The 19,898-nt window shown below is 34.3% G+C and overlaps 1 protein-coding gene across 1 annotated transcript in view; it reads right to left on the reverse strand.

Moving 5' to 3' along the window:
- Positions 1–19,898, reverse strand: part of STXBP5L (syntaxin binding protein 5L) — a 323,518-nt gene that overhangs the window by 79,539 nt on the left and 224,081 nt on the right. The window contains exon 19 of the mRNA XM_049785948.1: positions 5,028–5,179. Within this exon, the coding sequence (XP_049641905.1) occupies positions 5,028–5,179 (152 nt within the window). The remainder of the gene's footprint in view (positions 1–5,027; positions 5,180–19,898) is intronic.

A 19,898-nucleotide genomic window follows, 5' to 3' on the forward strand; every position in this document is an offset into this window, starting at 1 on the left:
TCATGGATTGGCAGGATTAACATCATTAAAATGGCAATACTCCCCAAAGCACTGTACAGATTTAATGCGATCCCCCTAAAGATACCCATGACATTCTTCAAAGAAGTGTACCAGGCACTTTTGAAATTTATTTGGAACAATAAACACCCTCGAATTGCTAAAGCAATCATTGGGAAAAAGAATATGGGAGGAATTACTTTCCCCAACTTTAAACTTTACTACAAAGCAATAGTTATCAAAACAGCATGGTATTGGAATAAAGACAGGCCCTCAGATCAGTGGAATAAGCTTGAATACTCAGAGAATGTTCCCCAGACATACAATCATCTAATTTTTGATAAAGCAGCAAAAAATCCTAAATGGAATAAAGAAAGCCTCTTCAACAAGTGGTGTTGGCAAAACTGGGTAGCCACTTGCAAAAAATTGAACTTAGACCCCCAGCTAACATCATGTACGAAGGTAAAATCCAAATGGATTAAAGACCTCGATATCAGCCCCAAAACCATAAGATATATAGAACAATACGTAGGTAAAACACTCCAGGACATTGAGGCTAAAGGCATCTTCAAGGAAGAAACTGCACTCTCCAAGCAAGTGAAAGCAGAAATTAACAGATGGGAATATATTAAGCTGAGAAGCTTCTGCACCTCAAAGGAAATAGTGCCCAAGATACAAGAGCCACCCACTGAGTGGGAGAAACTATTCACCCAATACCCATCAGATAAGGGGCTAATCTCCAAAATATACAAGGCACTGACAGAACTTTACAAGAAAAAAACATCTAATCCCATCAAAAAATGGGGAGAAGAAATGAACAGACACTTTGACAAAGAAGAAATACAGATGGCCAAAAGACACATGAAAAAGTGCTCCACATCACTAATCATCAGGGAGATGCAAATCAAAACAACGATGAGATACCACTTCACACCACAGAGAATGGCACACATCACAAAGAATGAGAATAAACAGTGTTGGCGGGGATGTGGGGAGAAAGGAACTCTTATCCACTGCTGGTGGGAATGCCGTCTAGTTCAACCTTTATGGAAAGCGATATGGAGATTCCTCCAAAAACTGGAAATCGAGCTCCCATACGATCCAGCTATACCACTCCTAGGAATATACCCTAGGAACACAAAAATACAATACAAAAACCCCTTCCTTACACCTATATTCATTGCAGCACTATTTACCATAGCAAGACTCTGGAAACAACCAAGATGCCCTTCAACAGACGAATGGCTAAAGAAACTGTGGTACATATACACAATGGAATATTATGCAGCTGTCAGGAGAGATGAAGTCATGAAATTTTCCTATACATGGATGTACATGGAATCTATTATGCTGAGTGAAATAAGTCAGAGAGAGAGAGAAAAACGCAGAATGGTCTCACACATTTATGGGTTTTAAGAAAAATGAAAGACATTCTTGCAATAATAACTTTCAGACACAAAAGAGAAAAGAGCTGGAAGTTCCAGCTCACCTCAGGAAGCTCATCACAAAGAGTGATGAGTTTAGTTGGATAAATAACTACATTTTGAACTGTCCTAATAATGAGAATGTATGAGGGAAATTGAGAACCTGTTTAGAGTACAGGCGGGGGTCGGGTGGGGAGGAGGGAGACTTGGGACATTGGTGATGGGAATGTTGCACTGGTGATGGGTGGTGTAAAAAAAAAATTAAAAAAAAAATCATAAAATAGGGGCTGAAGTGGTTGTAAAAAAAAAAAAAAAAAAACACACGATTATATCAATTGATGCATAGAAAGCATTTGATGAAGTCCAACACCCATTCATGATTAAAAACCTCAGCAAAATAAGTGTGGTAGGAATCTTCCTCAAGATAACAGCTATCTATTAAAAGCCCATGGCCAACATTATTCTTAATGGCAAAAAACTAAAAGCATTTCCACTAAGACCAGGCACTAGGCAAGGATGTCTACTATTTCCACTCTTATATCCAACATTGTATTAGAAGTCCAAGCAATAGCAATCAGATAAAGAAGAAAATCACAGGAATCAAAATTAGAAAAGAGGAAGTCAAACTATTTCTATTTGGAGATTACATGATGATATACATCAAAGATCCTAAAGAGTTCACAGAAAATCTCGTTGAAACAATAAACCAATAGAGCAAAGTGGCCAGCTACAATGTCAATATCCAAGACAGTTACATTCCTTTATACAAATAACGACTCAGAGGAGTAAGAGATCAAAGAGACTATCTTGTTTAAAATAGTGTTCAAAGCTGTTAAGTACCTAGGAATCAACCTAACAGGAAAGGTGAGAGACCTATATCAAGAAAACTTAAAAACATTTCAGAAAGAAATTGAAGAAGACCTAAATAGAAGAACATCCCATGCTCCTCATGGATTGGAAGAATCAATATAACCAAAATGACCATCTTACCTAAACTATCCATTAGGTTCAATGCAATCCCTATTCAAATTCAGACAACATTCTGCAAGGACTTAAAACAATAAAGTATAAAGTTTGCATGGAAATATAAAAGACCTAGAATAGCCAAATGAATATTAAAAAAAAAAACTGGGCGGCATCTCATTATCTAATTGAAGACTCTACTACAAAGCCATGGTGACCAAAACAGCATGGTATTAGAAAAAGACAGATTTTAGGACTAATGGGTCTGAATAGAATATAGAGTGACAGATTCTCATGTATATAGCCAACTAATAATGGAACCTAATTTAAAATTAAATAAAGACAGTCTCTCCAACAAATGGTGTTAGAACAACTAGATACCATCTGTATAAAAAAAAAGATTGATCCATATCTAACATATGACACAAAATTCAATTCAAAGTGAACTAAAGATCTTGAGATTAAACCCAAATATATATAGTTCATTGAGAAAAACATTGGAAGAACATTCCAAAATTTAAACCTCAAGAAGTTTTTGATGATAGGATGCCAATAGCTAGAGCACTAGCATCAAACCTAAATAAGTGGGACTACATCAAACTAAAAAGTTTCTGTATGAAAAAAAAAAAACAGGCTACATTAAAAGACAACTAACTGATTTGAAGAAAATTTTTGCACTCAACACATCAGATAATATTTAGGATATATAAAATACTCACAAATGTTTACTCCACAAAATCTAACAACCCCAATAAAAATGGAGAGAGAAAATGAAGTCGCTTCTCTGTGAAAGATCAATAAATGGCCAACAGGCAGATAAAAAATATTCATCATCGACTATCATTAGGGAAATCTAAATTAAGACAACAATATACCACCTTACATAAGTGATATTGGCACATATCAAAAATACTGGGAACAATCCCCGTTGGCGGGGATGTGATGAGAAAGGAATTTTCATCCATTTCTTGTGGAAATGCTGTCTGAATCAATCCCTATGGAAAACAGTATGAAGGGTTCTCACTAAATTTAAAATTGATCTGTCATATTATCTAGCATTTTCTCTTTTGGGTATCTATCCCCAGGACAGAAAAATATTCATCCAAAAGGATGTATGCACACCACTATTTATTGCAACACTAAGTACAATGGCTAAGACTTGGAGTCAACCTAGATGTCCAACAACATACAGGAGGATCAGATGTGGTACATCTTTACATTGAATACCATGTAATTGTAAGAAATGATGCTATTATGCAATTTTCAGCAAAATAGATGGGACTAGAAGATATTATGTTAAATAAAGTAAGTCAAAAAGGATAAATACAGAATGATATCACATATGTGATATTTAAAATAACTGCATAAACACAATGGTCTAAATGTCTTGAACACTTTTGGACCCAGATTACAATGAAGAGAAGGAAAGAAATTGAGTGGAAGAGAAGAAACACAAATATGAAAGGATGAGGTCCAGGGACCAAGTGGTCTCAGGTACACTGTAGTGTTAAAAAGGACAGAACTAAATATACAAGCCAAAGGCAATAGCAGTAAAATCAAGAGACCCAAACTTTAACAATCTAAAGTTAAAATGGACCTTTTATACAGGCAGGCGGAGGGGCAGAGGAGATGGTATGGATACTTTGGGGGAGCATTGGTGAAGGAAGGTGGGAGTGGGAATAGCCCTGATTCACTCTATGTCTAAAATCCAACTATGAAGGACTTTGTAAATCACAATGATTTCAATAAAATAAGAATTTAAAAAGTGACAATTATATACTCTTTATTTAAAGATATTCTTGTATGAATATTAGTAAAAGGCTCTAATATTCAATTACTTAATTAAAAAAGTAAAAATAACCTTTAAATCTAAATGATTTAATATACATAAATATATTCCCATCTACAACTCACTTGACTTAGTTTTCTTTATCAGTTAAACAATGTTAATGAATAAAATATACATAAAATTTTGGATACTGATATACCAAGGTTTAGGATTGTATAGAAAGTCTTACTGTCTGTATCCTAGTTAAGCTTATTTAACTATAAAATAAATATATTTATTGGTAGTATCAGAAGAAAATGTCAATTTCATGAAAATTTAATGTTTACTAAATTTGTGAAAATAATTACCCAAAATGCTAATCTTCCTAAAAGAAAACAGCTAATATATAATTTTTAAAAATCAAAAATAAATGACTTAAAATTAATTTTAGATGAGGCTAATTTTTTGATAATTAACAAAAGAAATTTTAAATACTTCATTACTTTAAATTGGTATTTAATTGATAAAATTAAAAAATATTTTGGTTTTGGGGCCAGAGCCATATCACAGTGGGTAGGGCATTTGCCTTGTACACAGCTGACCCTGGTTTGTTCCTAGCACGCCATATCCCAAGACTTTCAGGAACAATTCCATAGCACAGAGTCAGGAGTAACCTCTGAGCACTGTTGGGTGTGACCCAGAAACCAAAATAGTGATAAAATAATAATCATGATCTGGTTTATTTATATAGTCTTATAAATTATGTTAACTTTATATTGCCATGCATTTTGGTTAGCAATGTAGAAGCAAGATAAGAAATCTAAAAGTAAGAAGACAGATGAACTAATCAAGCTCATAACATCTTTATTTCCTACCTGCAATGAACTGCTTGTTTTTTCGAGGTGACCTTGGTTGTCGTTGGTATAGATCACTTGATTTATATAACTCAATTGTCCCCATGCTCAATAGCACTGTCTTCTGTATAAAATCCACCACAGCCAACCCATTGCAGTTCCCAAATGCAACTCTGAGAAAAAAAAAAGGCATAGAAACATCAAAGATAGAAAACAATGATGATTATCTTTAAATTAAAGATTTGCTTTTTTGGAAAGCAATACCTTAAAACTAAGGACATGATGGCAGTGAATAATGCAAAATCAGGAATGCTTTATGGCATTGCATAGGATTAACTGACCATGACCACAGTAAAACTACAGAATTGATCCACAACTATCTTTTATCATAAGTTCCATGATATAAGCAGTAATTATTCATTCTGTTATTTAATTTGGTGTTATGATTTCATAACTTTCTGAAAAAGACTCTTTTTTGCTATTCAAGGGCCAATAAATAGGCCAAGAAATGTCACATTTAAATAAATAAGATGTCATTTTAAGCTCTTGGCTCTTTTGTCATAAATTTTATGTAGGATTTATTTCTGAGGTTTCAAATCTAATATATTAATCTGAGTGTCTACTTTTATCCCAATACCACATTATTTTGTTTGCTATGACAACATGATATTGTCAGGATGTATAAAAGCTCTCATATTTGTTTGAAAATTGTCTTGGCTTGGCTGTAGAAGGGGTTTTTCCAGTTTTATAAAATATTAATAATGTTATTTTTCACCCTTGAAGAGTGCTATTGGAATTATCAGAGTACTTTATTAAATCTGTGTAATGTTTTGGGCATTAAATGTTAATGTTTTCAACCCATGGACACAAAAATATTATTTTTTTCGAATGCCAGTATTTTTTAACACATTTATATTAAATAATAAAAATAAAATTAGTAGTAAAAGATTTGGAAACTTAACAAGAAAACCAAGGTGATCAATATGAATATACAATTTCTTTAATATTTTTTCATGAGACTTTCTCCTTTCTCTGGATAAGCTGTGCTCTCTCTTGAACTTGTAACAGTTTTTTCTCATTCATTCTAATATTCTCTATTTTATTAAAATGTGATGACTTAAACAAATTTTAAAAAGATATTTGAAATAAGTACTGTTCAGTATCAATATCTATTAGAAAAATTTAATTTATTTTATGAGATACTAGACTCTATATAAAGGCTACAATTCAGCATACTGACAAAACAAAATTGGAAAAGATATGGAATAATGGAATATTTACATAATGCTAGCTTAAATATAAATTTTACATACACTTAAATTCTTTTTAAAAAATATAAACATATTTTATTACAAAGTGATGCCAGTCTTTGGTACTTACTCATATAGATAAAAATACCCAACCCTAACATTAAGCTAAGTAAAATAGAATGATAATGTCATATATGAGTATAAAACTGGATACCCTTAAAACCTTAAAGTAAGGTTTTAAATACAGAGGAAAAATCTGGGATAATCAGAAGTTAGGAACTGAAAGTAAAGAAAGCTGGTACACTTTTTAAGCTACTAATGTAAATATTGAGTAAGGTTATTAATAAACAGAATGGTAACTAAGTTAATAAAAGTGTATTATTTGAGGAGGGCACACCCAGTATCACTCAGGGGTTATTTCTTTTGTGTGTGTGTGTGTGTGTGTGTGTGTGCGCGCGCGCGTGTGTGTGTGTGTGTGTGCGCGCGCGCGTGTGTGTGTGTGTGTGTGTGTGTGTGTGTGGTTTTTGGGTCACACCTGGCAGTGCTCGGGGTATTCCTGGCTCCAGGCTCAGAAATTGCTCCTGGCAGGCACAGGGGACCATATGGGATGCTGGGAATTGAACCCTGGTCTGTCCTGGATTGTCTGCATGCTATCTCTCTGGCTCCAAAACTGTATTACATTTTGAAAATAATTTAGAAGAATAAATCTTAAAATACTACTAACAATAAATAAAAATTGAACTATGTATAAGTGATGTTAAATAATAAAAAAGTGATGTTGAATAATGGTAATTATTTACAATATATACAAATATAATTATTACTCTTTATTTATAAAATATGTCAAATATTTTTCAATAAAAACATAAAGCTTGTCCATCAAAACACATATGTTTATAGAAGCTTTAATCATATAGACTCCAAATGGAAATAGCACAAACATGTACTAAGAGAATAGAATTATATAATTTTAATTTATATTCACTGTTTAATTGTAATCTCCAAATTTAGCTAAAATACACAACAAGGACCAAAAAGGGGGGGGGGGGCAGAGAGATAGCATGGAGGTAAGGCATTTGCCTTTCATGCAGAAGATCATTGGTTCAAATCCTGGCATCTCATATTGTCCCCCGAGCCTGCCAGGAGTGATTTCTGAGCATGGAGCCAGGAGTAACCCCTGAGCGCTGCTGGGTGTGACCCCAAAACCAAAAAAAACAAAAACACAGAGGAAATAAAATTATTATTCTAAAAAGAGGAGAATTGATGCAGAAATTTCAATGCATTCATTTGTAAGAGTTGAGCAATAAATGGAGTAGACAACCATTCTATATGTACATATGCATATTTTAATATATATTAGGTAATATTTTAAAATATTAATTTGTACAAATATTTATTTGCATACAAACACTAATGTATATACTGGTGTATAAGATATATAAAGATATTTTTGGTGCCAGGCAAATACTATCTAAATAACATTTTTCAAGAAAATATATCAGAAAAGTTTGTCTATGACTATGGTATATAATTTATAATTATGAACAACCATGTTACACCAGAAAATAATATCTTGCTCAAATAAAGATGGAACATATCAAAAGACCACTGAATTTAACATAATTGAGGTTCCATATGACCAATCTGGGATCTTCTTAGTACCACTAAAACAAATTATAATAATAGATTTTGGTCGGGGGAGATTGGGGTTGTTGGGTCATACCTTGCTTTGCCCCAGTTTATTCTTTTTTTTTTTTTTTTTTTTTTTTACTCAGGGAATATTCCTGGTGGTACTCAGAGGACCATATGCAATATTGGATTGAACCTGAGTCAGCAGTATGCAAGGCAAAAGCCTTAATCTTTGTACCTTTGAACCCTTACTAATAGCTGTTAACTCACTGAAAAAAAGTATGAATATATGATTACATAGTGATGTAAATAAATAAATGCAGATGCACATGAGAGGAATTGTAATATGATAAAAAGAACTTTAATAAATATAGATGGAATTTATGTGGAAATAGAAAGTGATCTTTGGTTGCTAATACTAATGTTAAAACTTTAGGAAGATAATGAAATAATTTTATTTATTTTCCAGTAAACAACCATCTAGAAAGATAAATAATAACTTATTGTAAGTAGACACAATAGACATCACTTTAAGAAAACAATGAAAATTAACACCACTGATAACGTAAGTCAATAGCATGGGCTTCTGATAAGAGAAACTAGAGAATCTATGACCTTATTTGTGTAGTATACCCAACAAAATACTTTATATAGCCATACTCATGTGAAAATATCAAAACTGATCCATACTATTTCAAATATAGTAAAGTTTATAAAAGCTCAAATAAATGCTAAAAAAATTCCAGATCAATAGATACTGAAGGAAAAAATTAAAACTAAAAGCAGTGTAGTTTCTAGGTAACAATTAAATTCTCTGAATACTATAAATACACTTATTGGAACACTTAGAAATGGAATGTTCTAACGCAGTCTCCAGGAAAATGGACAGTGTTAGTCCAATCCCAAACTCCAGATCCCAGACGTAGAACTGATACAGCTCCGGGCAACAACAGCAGAAACTAAACACCATTGGGAGATTTATAACACGGCTCTGGCACAAACTTGAGCCAGTTTTGATATGACAACGAGGAAATGACAACTTGACCTAAAAACAGGTTTTCCTATCACATCACCTAACACTAGATGAAAATCAGAAGAGGTATCGTCCTTTGAACTGAAAAAATAAGAGCACCAACAACAGAAAACTGACTTTGACTACCGTGACTGAACAGAACCTACCTTGGGACCAATAAGGAAAACCCTACCCTAGGCTGTAGCCCAGGCTGTTATAAAACAACAACAATAACAACAACAACAACAACAACAATTTATTGCAGAGGCCCAACTTGGACAACAGAGACTGAACAGAACCTTTAGATCCATAATATCCTAGGCTTCGGCTTAGGGACTGAACGAAAACAGGGAGCAATTGTTACAGAAGACTGAGCACAACAACAAAGATGGATAGGAACCTCTAGAACCTTAAAGACACTATCCTAGACCCTGTCCCATGACCTATGCAAATACCAAGATTGCTAGCTACAGTGGCTTGATTTTCTCACACACAACTGAGAGGAAAGTTTCCTGGCACCACAAAAAAGCCTTTGGAATGGGGTAATGAGCTTATATGGAGCCAGGGATTGATCCCATGATGGTATGCTTCAAGAATGGAGAAACCCTGAATCTCTTAGGCCTCGGGAATTCCCTTTCTTCCTCAATGCTTACTGTGCCTATGCAAAAAAAAAAAAAAAAAAAGTGGGGGAACACCAAACACTCCCACTCCAGCACCCCTACTTTTTCTTGTTTTGTTTTGATTTGGTAGTTTTTGACTTTATTTTTCTTCTCTTTTTTTTTCTTCCACTTTTCTCTTTCTTTTTCACTCTCGTGGTTATTTGGTGATTTATTTTTATTTTTATTTTCTGGGTGCTTTTTTTTCCTTTTCTCTTCCATTTTTCTTTCTCTTTTTTCTCTCTTCTTTCTTTTTTTGGTAGTTGTTACCAAATTTTTTTCTCCCTTTTTTCTTATCTTCTTTATTTCCGATGACGGTGGAATGGATGCTCAGTCTACAACAAGCTGTAAAGTGAAGACCAGTTGCACTAGCATTCTGGGGGGAAAGGAGGGAGATATGGGACACATGCTGGGAACAGGAGTGGAGGGAGGACAGCACTGGTGGTGGGAATGCTCCTCATTTATTGTCACTATGTACCATAAATGATGCAGTGAAAGATTTGTAATGCATTTTGGTCACAATAAAAATTTAAAAAAAAGAAATGGAATGTTCTTTTGAGTTAATAATAGTACTGAGTCAATATAAATTATTTTTTATTTAAAATAATTTATCATGCTCATGTTTTATTTAAAAAAACCACTCCCAAAGAAGACACAAAATCCCTTGACAATCTCTTTTAATGTTAATGGCCTAAATACACCAATAAAGAGATGCAGAGTGTAAAAATGAATAAAAAAATCGAATCCAACATTTTCTGCCTATAAGAAAAACACCTGAATAGTTAGAGCAAATGTAGATTAAAAATCGATGGCTAGGGAACAATTATTCAAGCAAACAACTCCCTTAAAAAGTCTGGATGGCCATGCTAATATAATACAACTCAGACTTTAGACTAAAAGGGTTATAAGAGACAGAGATGGGCTTTTCTTACTAATCTTCTTACTCCAAGAAGAAAACACACTGTTAAACATATATGCACCCAATTATGGGATAGTGAAATACTTAAAACAACCGCTGATAAACTTGAAGACAGACATCAGTAACAACACAATAATAGTGGGAGATTTCACCCTTTGATAGGTCAGCCAGGCTAAACCTTAACAAAGATATACTGACTTTGAAGGAATAAATAGAAGAGAGTGGATCATTAGATATATATGGCTATTCATTCCTAGAAAAGTGGGCACATATTCTTCTCCAATGCACATATTTCATTTTCATAGATTGACTATTTGCTGGCCCATAAAACATACTTCCATAAAATCAAGAGGATAGAAATTGTTGTTCTTCTCTTCTCAGACCATAAAGTACTAAACATAGAGGTAAATTACAAACGGACATGGAAAAATAACTTTAAAAGTTGGCAATTAAACAGTTCATTGCTGAACAACCAGTGAATCAGAGATGAAATTAAAAAATTCCTGGAAAAAAATGAGAACGAAGACACAAATTAGTAGAAACTACAGGGCACAGCAAATGTGGTATTAAAATTTATAGCATTAAAAGCATTCATAAAAAAGGAAGAAAAGGCCTACATAAGTAACTTAATGTCACAGTTTAGGAAATTGGAAAATGACCAACAGAATGAGATGAAAATAACCAGGCTGAAGGAAACAATGAAAATTAAAGAAGAATATCAGGGCCAGAGAGATAGCACAGTATTAAGACATTTGCCTTTCACACAGCTGATCCAGGATGAACCTCGGTTCGATCCCCGTTGTCCCATATGGTCCTCTAAGCCAGCAGAGATTTCTGAGTGAATAGCCAGGAGTAACCCCTGAGTGTCACTAGATGTGACCCAAAAACAAAAAAACAAACCAAAAAAAAAAAATTAAAGAAGAATATAATGAACTGGATACCCAAAAAAGCAATCCAAAATGCCAATGAAAGTAACAACTGCTTCTTTGAAAAAAAAAAAAGATTGATAAATGATTAGCAAGACTCACAGAAAAAGGGAGAGAAACTTAATAAGCAGAATTATAAAGAAAAGAGTGAGGGACAGACTCTACAGAAATTCAAAGGGTAATCAGAAACTACTTTGAGAAACTCTGTGCCACAAAACAAGAAAACCTAGAAGAAATGGACAAATTTTTCAACTCCTATAACCTTCCAAGGTTGAACAATGACAATCTGGAATACCTGGACAGACCTATCACTATTGAGGAAATTGGAAGGGTAATCAAAAGGCTTACCCAAAACAAAAGCCCAGGTCCAGATGGATTCACTAGTAAAGTCTTCCAAACCTTTAAAGAGTATCTATTGCCAATCCTCTTCAAATTCTTCCAGGAAATTGGAGAAACAGAAACACTCCCAAATAGTTTCTATGAAGCCAACATCACCCTGATACCAAAAGCAGACAAAGACAACACACAAAAAAAGAGAATTATAGGCCTATATCCTTGATAAACACAGATGCAAAGATCATCAACAAAAACTATCAAACTAAATCCAACAACTCATCAAGAACCCTATACACCATAACCAAGCTGGATTCATTCCAGGTATGCAAGGATCACTATAATATACCATATCAATAAAACAAAAACCATATAATCATATCAATAAACGATTTGACAAGATTCAACACCCATGCATAATAAAAAAACTCTCAACAAGATGGGATTTGAAAGAACTCTCCTCAATGTTGTCAAAACTATCTATCACAAAAAAATTACACACATTATACTCAATGGGAAAAAACTAAAAGCTTTTCCACTAAGATCTGGCACAAGGAAAGATTGCCTCCTCTTGCCACTTCAATTTAATTTTGTACAGAAAGTACTTGAATTAGGCAATAAAAAGACATCAAGGACATTCACATAGGAAAAAAAAAGTGAAGCTCTAATTGTTTGCAGATGACATGATAATTCACATAGGAAAAAAAAAGTGAAGCTCTAATTGTTTGCAGATGACATGATAATATATCTAGAAAATCCTAAAGGCTCCACAATAAAACTTCTAGAAACAATAGACTTATAAAGTTTCAGGCTACAAAGTTAATATGCTAAATCCATAACTTTTTCTACACAAAACTAATAAAAAAGAAGAAAATGAGAATATAAAATTTCATTCAAAATTGTGCCTCATAAAATCAAATATTTTGCAATCAACTTACCTAAAGAGGTTAAAAATCTATATAGGAAAACTACAGAACATTGCTTCAAGAACTAAAAGAGAACACAGAAAATGAAGACATACACCCTGCTCTTGGATTGGGAGGATTAATATCGTTAAAATGTCACCACTTCTTAAAGCAATATACAGATTAAATGCAATCCCTATAAAAATACCATGACATTTTTCAAAAAAGTGAATCAGATACTTCTGAAATTAATATGAAGAAATAAACATCCACAAATAGCTGTAAAAAATCTTTGGCAAAAAAAAAAAGATGGAAAGAATGACTTTCTTCAACATTATAGTATATTATAAAGCAGTAGTCATTAACACTACATGGTACTGAAAATTGCTAGACCTCAGATCAATAGAATAGACTTAAGAATTCTGAGACTTACCCCCAGCAGTACAATAAATGAATCTTTGATAAAGGCGCAACAAATACAAAGTGGAGCAAGGAAAGCCCCTTCAACAAATGGTGTTGAGAAAAATAGTTAAGACATGCAAAAAAAAAAAAAAAGTGAACTCAGACCTCTCTTCACACCATGCACAAAGGTAAAATCAAAATAGATTAAAGACCTTGATATTATACCTCAAACCATAAGGTATATATAGAAAAATGTAGGCAGAATACTGCATGATCGTGAAGCTAAAGACATAGTCAAGCATAAAACACTATTGGGAAAGCATGTGGAAGCAAAAATAAATAAATGCAACTACATTAAACTCAGAAGCTTCTGTAGACCAAATGAAATAGTGACTAGGATACAAAGGATACCCCTGGAATAGTGGAAACTATTTATCCAATATACATCAGATAAGGAATCAATATTTATCATATACAAAACTCTGATTGAACACTACAAGAAAATACAGCTAACCCATCAAAAATGGGGAGAAGAAATGAACAGACATTTCTAAAGAAGAAATACAGATATATGGTCAAAAGGCACATGAGAAAATGCTCTGCATCACTAATTATCAGGGAGATGTAAATCAAAAACAATAATGAGGTATTATTTCACAGCACAGAGACTAGTGCACATCACAAAAAACCCAAGAACAATCAATTCTGGCATGCATTTAGAAAGAAAAGGATTCTACTTCACTGCTGGTGGAAATTCAGACTTGTCGAGCTTTTTTGAAAAACTATATGGACATTCCTCAGAAAGTTAGAAATTGAGCTTACATATGACCAAGCAATAATAACTCTCCTAGAGATATAAACCAGGAATACAAAAACACAATATAAAAATTCCCTTATTTAAAATAGTTAGAATCTGGAAACAATCCAAGTGCCTGATTATAGATTAGAGGCTAAAAAAAAACCTGTAGTACATCTATACAATGGAATACTATGCAGCCATTAGGAAAAAGAAGTCATGAAATTTGCCTATATATGATGATCTGAAGACTATTATCCTTAGCAAAATGAGCCAGAGGGCAAGGGATAGACATAGAATATTCTCACTCTTTTTTGGGATATAAGAAAAAGAAGGGATAGTATAGTAATAATACCCAGAGACTTTTGTAACCATGGTGCTTAAATAAAGTAATAAGATACTTTTATCTTTCTAAATGACTCAATACTATATCCATTAATTTCATAGGTAAACACATGAAATTAATTTGGAACAATAAGTGTCTACCAATAGCTAAAGCAGTCCTTAGGAAAATGAATATGAGGCATCATTTTCCCCAACTTTAATTGCACTGTAAATCAACAGCCATTAAAACAGGTTGGTATTGGAATAAAGATAGACCCTCCAGAAAATAGATACCTTGATTATTCTGAGACTGACCCAAGCTATATGATCAATTAAACTTTGATAAAGGACAAGTAATACAAATCAATATAAGGAAAGCCTCTTCAACTAGTGATATTTGGATAACTGGTCGATGACATGCAAAAAAGTGAACTTAGACATCTCTTTAAAACCATGAGAAAAGATAAAATAAAAACAAATTAAAGAATTTGATATCAGTCCCAAAACCATAAAATACATAGGGGGAAACAGAAAAAACACTTTATGAATTTTAGACTAATGGCATCTTCAAGAAGGAAACACCATTGTTCAAACAAGTAGAAGCAAAGATTAAACAAATAAAACTACATTAAATTGAGAAGCTTTTGCACTTCAACAGAAACAGTGACTAGAATACAAAGGCTACTCACAGAATGGTAGAAACTAGTCACCCAATAAACATCAGATAAGGGGTAAATATCTAAGATATACAAGATACTGACAGAACTTAATCTAACCTCATTCAATAATGGGGAGAAGAAATGAACAGACATTTTCTCAAAGAAGAAATCAGATGGCCAAAAGGCACATGAAAAAATGCTCCATCTCACTGATCACCAGGGAGAAGCAAATAAAAATAAAAAAAAAACAATGAGATATCATCTCACACCACAGATACTGGAACACATCACAAAGAACATGAACAAGAACAACCAGTGTTGGCAGAGATGTGTGGAGAAAGGAATTATAATTCATTGCTGGTGGAAATGCCATCTATTCCAGCCTTTCTACAAAAACAATATAGATATTCTTTTGAAAACTGAAAATTCAGGGGTTGCAGTGGTAGGGTGTTTGCCTTGCATGCAGATGACCCCAGATGGACCTCGGTTTGATCTTCAGTGTCCCATATGACCCCCCAAGCCAGAAGTGATTTCTGAGTGCATAGCCAGGAGTAACTCCTGAGCTTCACTGGGTGTGGCCCAAAAACCAATAAAGAAAAAAAACCCACACCAAACAAACGGAAAATTTAGTCCATACAGTCCAGCAAAAAACACTCCTAGGGATATACCCCAGGAACACAAATACACACTACAAAAATGCCATCTGCACTCCTTCATTCATTGCAGAACTATTTAAAATAGCCCAAAATTGGAAACAACTCAGGTGCCTGACAACAAATGATTGTCTAAAGAAACTGTCACATGTCACACACACACACACACACACACACACACACACACACACACAATGAAATACTATGCAGCCATTAGGAAAAATGAAGTCAGGAAATATGCCTGTACATGGGTAGACTTGGACATTATTAATTTTTTTTTAATTTAAACACCTTGATTACATACATGATTGTGTTTAGGTTTCAGTCATGTAAAGAACACCCCCCATCACCAGTGCAACATTCCCATAACCAATGTCCCAAGTTTTCCTCCTCCCCACCCAACCCCCGCCTGTACTCTAAAGAGGCTCTCCATTTCCCTCATACATTCTCATTATTAGGACAGTTCAAAATGTAGTTATTTCTCTAACTAAACTCATCACTATTTGTGGTGAGCTTCCTGAGGTGAGCTGGAACTTCCAGCTCTTTTCTCTTTTGTGTCTGAAAATTATTATTGCAAGAATGTCTTTCATTTTTCTTAAAACCCATAGATGAGTGAGACCATTCTGCGTTTTTTTCTCTCTCTCTGACTTATTTCACTCAGCATAATAGATTCCGTGTACATCCATGTATAGGAAAATTTCATGACTTCATCTCTCCTGACAGCTGCATAATATTCCATTGTGTATATGTACCACAGTTTCTTTAGCCATTCGTCTGTTGAAGGGCATCTTGGTTGTTTCCATAGTCTTGCTATGGTAAATAGTGCTGCAATGAATATATGTGTAAGGAAGGGGTTTTTGTATTTTATTTTTATGTTCCTAGGATATATTCCTAGGAGTGGTATAGCTGGATCGTATGGGAGCTCGAGTTCCAGTTTTTGGAGGAATCTCCATATCGCTTTCCATAAAGGTTGAACTAGACGGCATTCCCACCAGCAGTGGATAAGAGTTCCCTTCTCTCCACATCCCCGCCAACACTGTTTGTTCTCATTCTTTGTGATGTGTGCCATTCTCTGGGGTGTGAGGTGGTATCTCATCGTTGTTTTGATTTGCATCTCCCTGATGATTAGTGATGTGGAGCATTTTTTCATGTGTCTTTTGGCCATTTGTATTTCTTCTTTGTCAAAGTGTCTGTTCATTTCTTCTCCCCATTTTTTGATGGGATTAGATGTTTTTTTTTTCTTGTAAAGTTCTGTCAGTGCCTTGTATATTTTGGAGATTAGCCCCTTATCTGATGGGTATTGGGTGAATAGTTTCTCCCACTCAGTGGGTGGCTCTTGTATCCTGGGCACTATTTCCTTTGAGGTGCAGAAGCTTCTCAGTTAATATATTCCCATCTGTTAATCTCTGCTTTCACTTGCTTGGAGAGGGCAGTTTCCTCCTTGAAGATGCCTGTAGTCTCAATGTCCTGGAGTGTTTTGCCTATGTGTTGTTCAATATATCTTATGGTTTTGGGTCTGATATTGAGGTCTTTAATCCATTTGGATTTTACCTTCGTACATGATGTTAGCTGGAGGTCTAAATTCAATTTTTTGCAAGTGGCTATCCAGTTGTGCCAATACCACTTGTTGAAGAGGCTTTCCCTGCTCCATTATGGATTTCCTGCTCCTTTATCAAAAATTAGGTGATTGTATGTCTGGGGAACATTTTCTGAATATTCAAGCCTATTCCACTGATCTGAGGGCCTGTCCTTATTCCAATACCATGCTGTTTTGATAACTATTGTTTTGTAGTAAAGTTTAAAGTTGGGGAAAGTTATTCCTACCATATATTTTTCCCAATGATTGCTTTAGCTATTCTAGGGTGTTTATTGTTCCAAACGAATTTCAAAAGTGCCTGATCCACTTCTTTGAAGAATGTCATGGGTATCTTTAGAGGGATAGCATTAAATCTGTATAATGCCTTGGGGAGTATTGCCATTTTGATGATGTTAATCCTGCCAATCTATTAAGAAGATCATCCACTATGATCAAGTAGGTTTCATCTCAGGAATGCAAGGATGGTTTAACATCCGTAAATCTATCAATGTAATACACACATCAATAACAAGAAAAATAAAAACCACATGATCATATCAGTAAATGCAGAGAAAGCATTTGATAAGGTCCAACACCCATTCTTGATCAAAACTCTCAGCAAGATGGGAATGGAAGGAACCTTTTTCAATATAGTTAAGGCCATCTACCATATGCCAGTGGCAAATATTGTCCTCAATGGAGAAAAACTGAAAGCCTTTCCTCTAAATTCTGGCACAAGACAAGGCTGTCCTCTCTCACCACTCCTATTCAACATAGCACTGGAAGTACTCGCTATAGCGATTAGGCAAGAAAAGGATATCAAGGGAATTCAGATATGAAAGGAAGAAGTCAAGCTCTCACTGTTTGCAGATGACATGATACTCTACTTAGAAAACCCTGAAGACTCTACCAAAAAGCTTCTAGAAACAATAGCCTCATATAGCAAGGTGGCAGGCTACAAAATTAACACACAAAAATCAATGGCCTTTCTATACACCAATAGTAATAAGGAAGAAATGGACATTATGAAAACAACCCCATTCACAATAGTGCCACACAAACTCAAATATCTTGGAATCAACTTGACTAAAAATGTGAAGGACCTATACAAAGAAACTATAAAACTCTGCTCCAAGAAATAAGAGAGGACACGCGGAAATGGAAGGACATTATTAATTTGATTGAAATGAGTTAGAGAGACATAGAATATTCTCACTCATTTGTGGAATATAAGAAAAATGAAAGGCAGTTATGATAATAATATTTGAGACAATAGATTAAGGGTCCAGAGGACTAGTTCATGATAGGAAGCGTGTCACAAAGAGCAGTAAATGCAGTTAGAGTAGAGAAGGGAATACAATGGCAATGATAGTTGGAACTGATCACTCTGTACAAGAACTGGATGCTGAAAAGTAATAATGTGACATACATGGCACCCCTCCATTAACAATAGTGCAAACCATTGTGTCATAAAAGGAAAGAGAAAGAGTAAGTATGAGAGAGAAGCCTACTGCAGAGATGGGTGGGGTGAAGATGTGTGAGGGAAATAGGACATTAGTGGCAGGAAAGGAACACTGGTGAAGGGTGATGTACATTCTATGACTGAAACACAACTAGGAGCAATTTTGTAGCCATGGTGCTTAAATAAAGCAATTATACTTTTAAAAAACAGAAAATAATGCCTCAGTATTACACTAATCTTTAATGCACTTTAATTTTCTCTTTCTTAAGTCAACAATGATATTAGACAGTACTTTCCAAATATTTCTTATAGAAATTGTGCTTGCATTAATATTTTTCTCCTTTGAGTCTAATACTTAGGCACTTAAAGTCATGTCTACTATACAATTTGTATTAATTAAACTACATCTAAGTGTGAGTCATTGGTATGTGCTGGCATCAATATGTTAAAGACTGCTAAAATTCATTTTTTGAATGTTTTTTCTCTTTCTCTGCTTTTTCTCAACTACTTATCTAGTTTTTAAGATGTTAGTTTTAAAAGTCTACTATTTTTTTTGTTTTCAAGTTAATAGTAATTACTAGTTTTCTAGTAATATTTTGGTCTTTGAGTTACTCTTTTATAGGTAGTAATAAGTTCTTTCTAGGTCAATATATTAATACTATCACCATTGCTTCTTTATATCCTAGATAAATAATGCATATATTAGAAGTTATTCAAATAATTTTTGAATATATCATATAAATATTTGGTATGGGACTGACGGTTTGATACTTAGAAAGTGATTCAGAGTTTCTTAGGTTACAATGTTTTGTGGCTAAATGAGGTATTTGGGGATTGAGGAGGTTTAGGGCAGAACATATGGTGCAAGGGATCAAATTTAGAGTCTTGAATATGCAATTCTTGCCCTCCAACTGTTTGAGCTATCTTTTTTGTTTCTATTGTATTTATTTTGGATTGGGTTGTTTATTATTTTTATGGAAATTTTAAAGGTGAATTCTATATTTTGTGCCATATTACAGGGAAAAATTTCATAGCATAACAAATTCTCAACCTTGATTTATTAATTATTTTATTTTGGGGGTGGGAAGAGCTTATACCCAATGGTTCATAGGGTTTACTCTTGTCTATGCACTTAGGAATCACTTCTGAAAGAACTCCTTTGACCCATATGGGGTGGCAAGAACTGTATCAACGAGTAAGCAGCATGCAATGCAAGTACCCCGCCCACTCTTAAGCCCCTATATTTGGGGGCTGAAGCAGTGGCACAAGCGGTAGGGCATTTGCCTTGCATGCACTAACCTAGGACAGATCACAGTTCGATCCCTCCCATCCCATATGGTCCCCCAAGTCAGGAATGATTTCTGAGCCAGGGTACACTGAGTGTGGCCCA

This window comes from Suncus etruscus, chromosome 13, assembly GCF_024139225.1.
Source record: "Suncus etruscus isolate mSunEtr1 chromosome 13, mSunEtr1.pri.cur, whole genome shotgun sequence".
NCBI lineage: Eukaryota > Metazoa > Chordata > Mammalia > Eulipotyphla > Soricidae > Suncus > Suncus etruscus.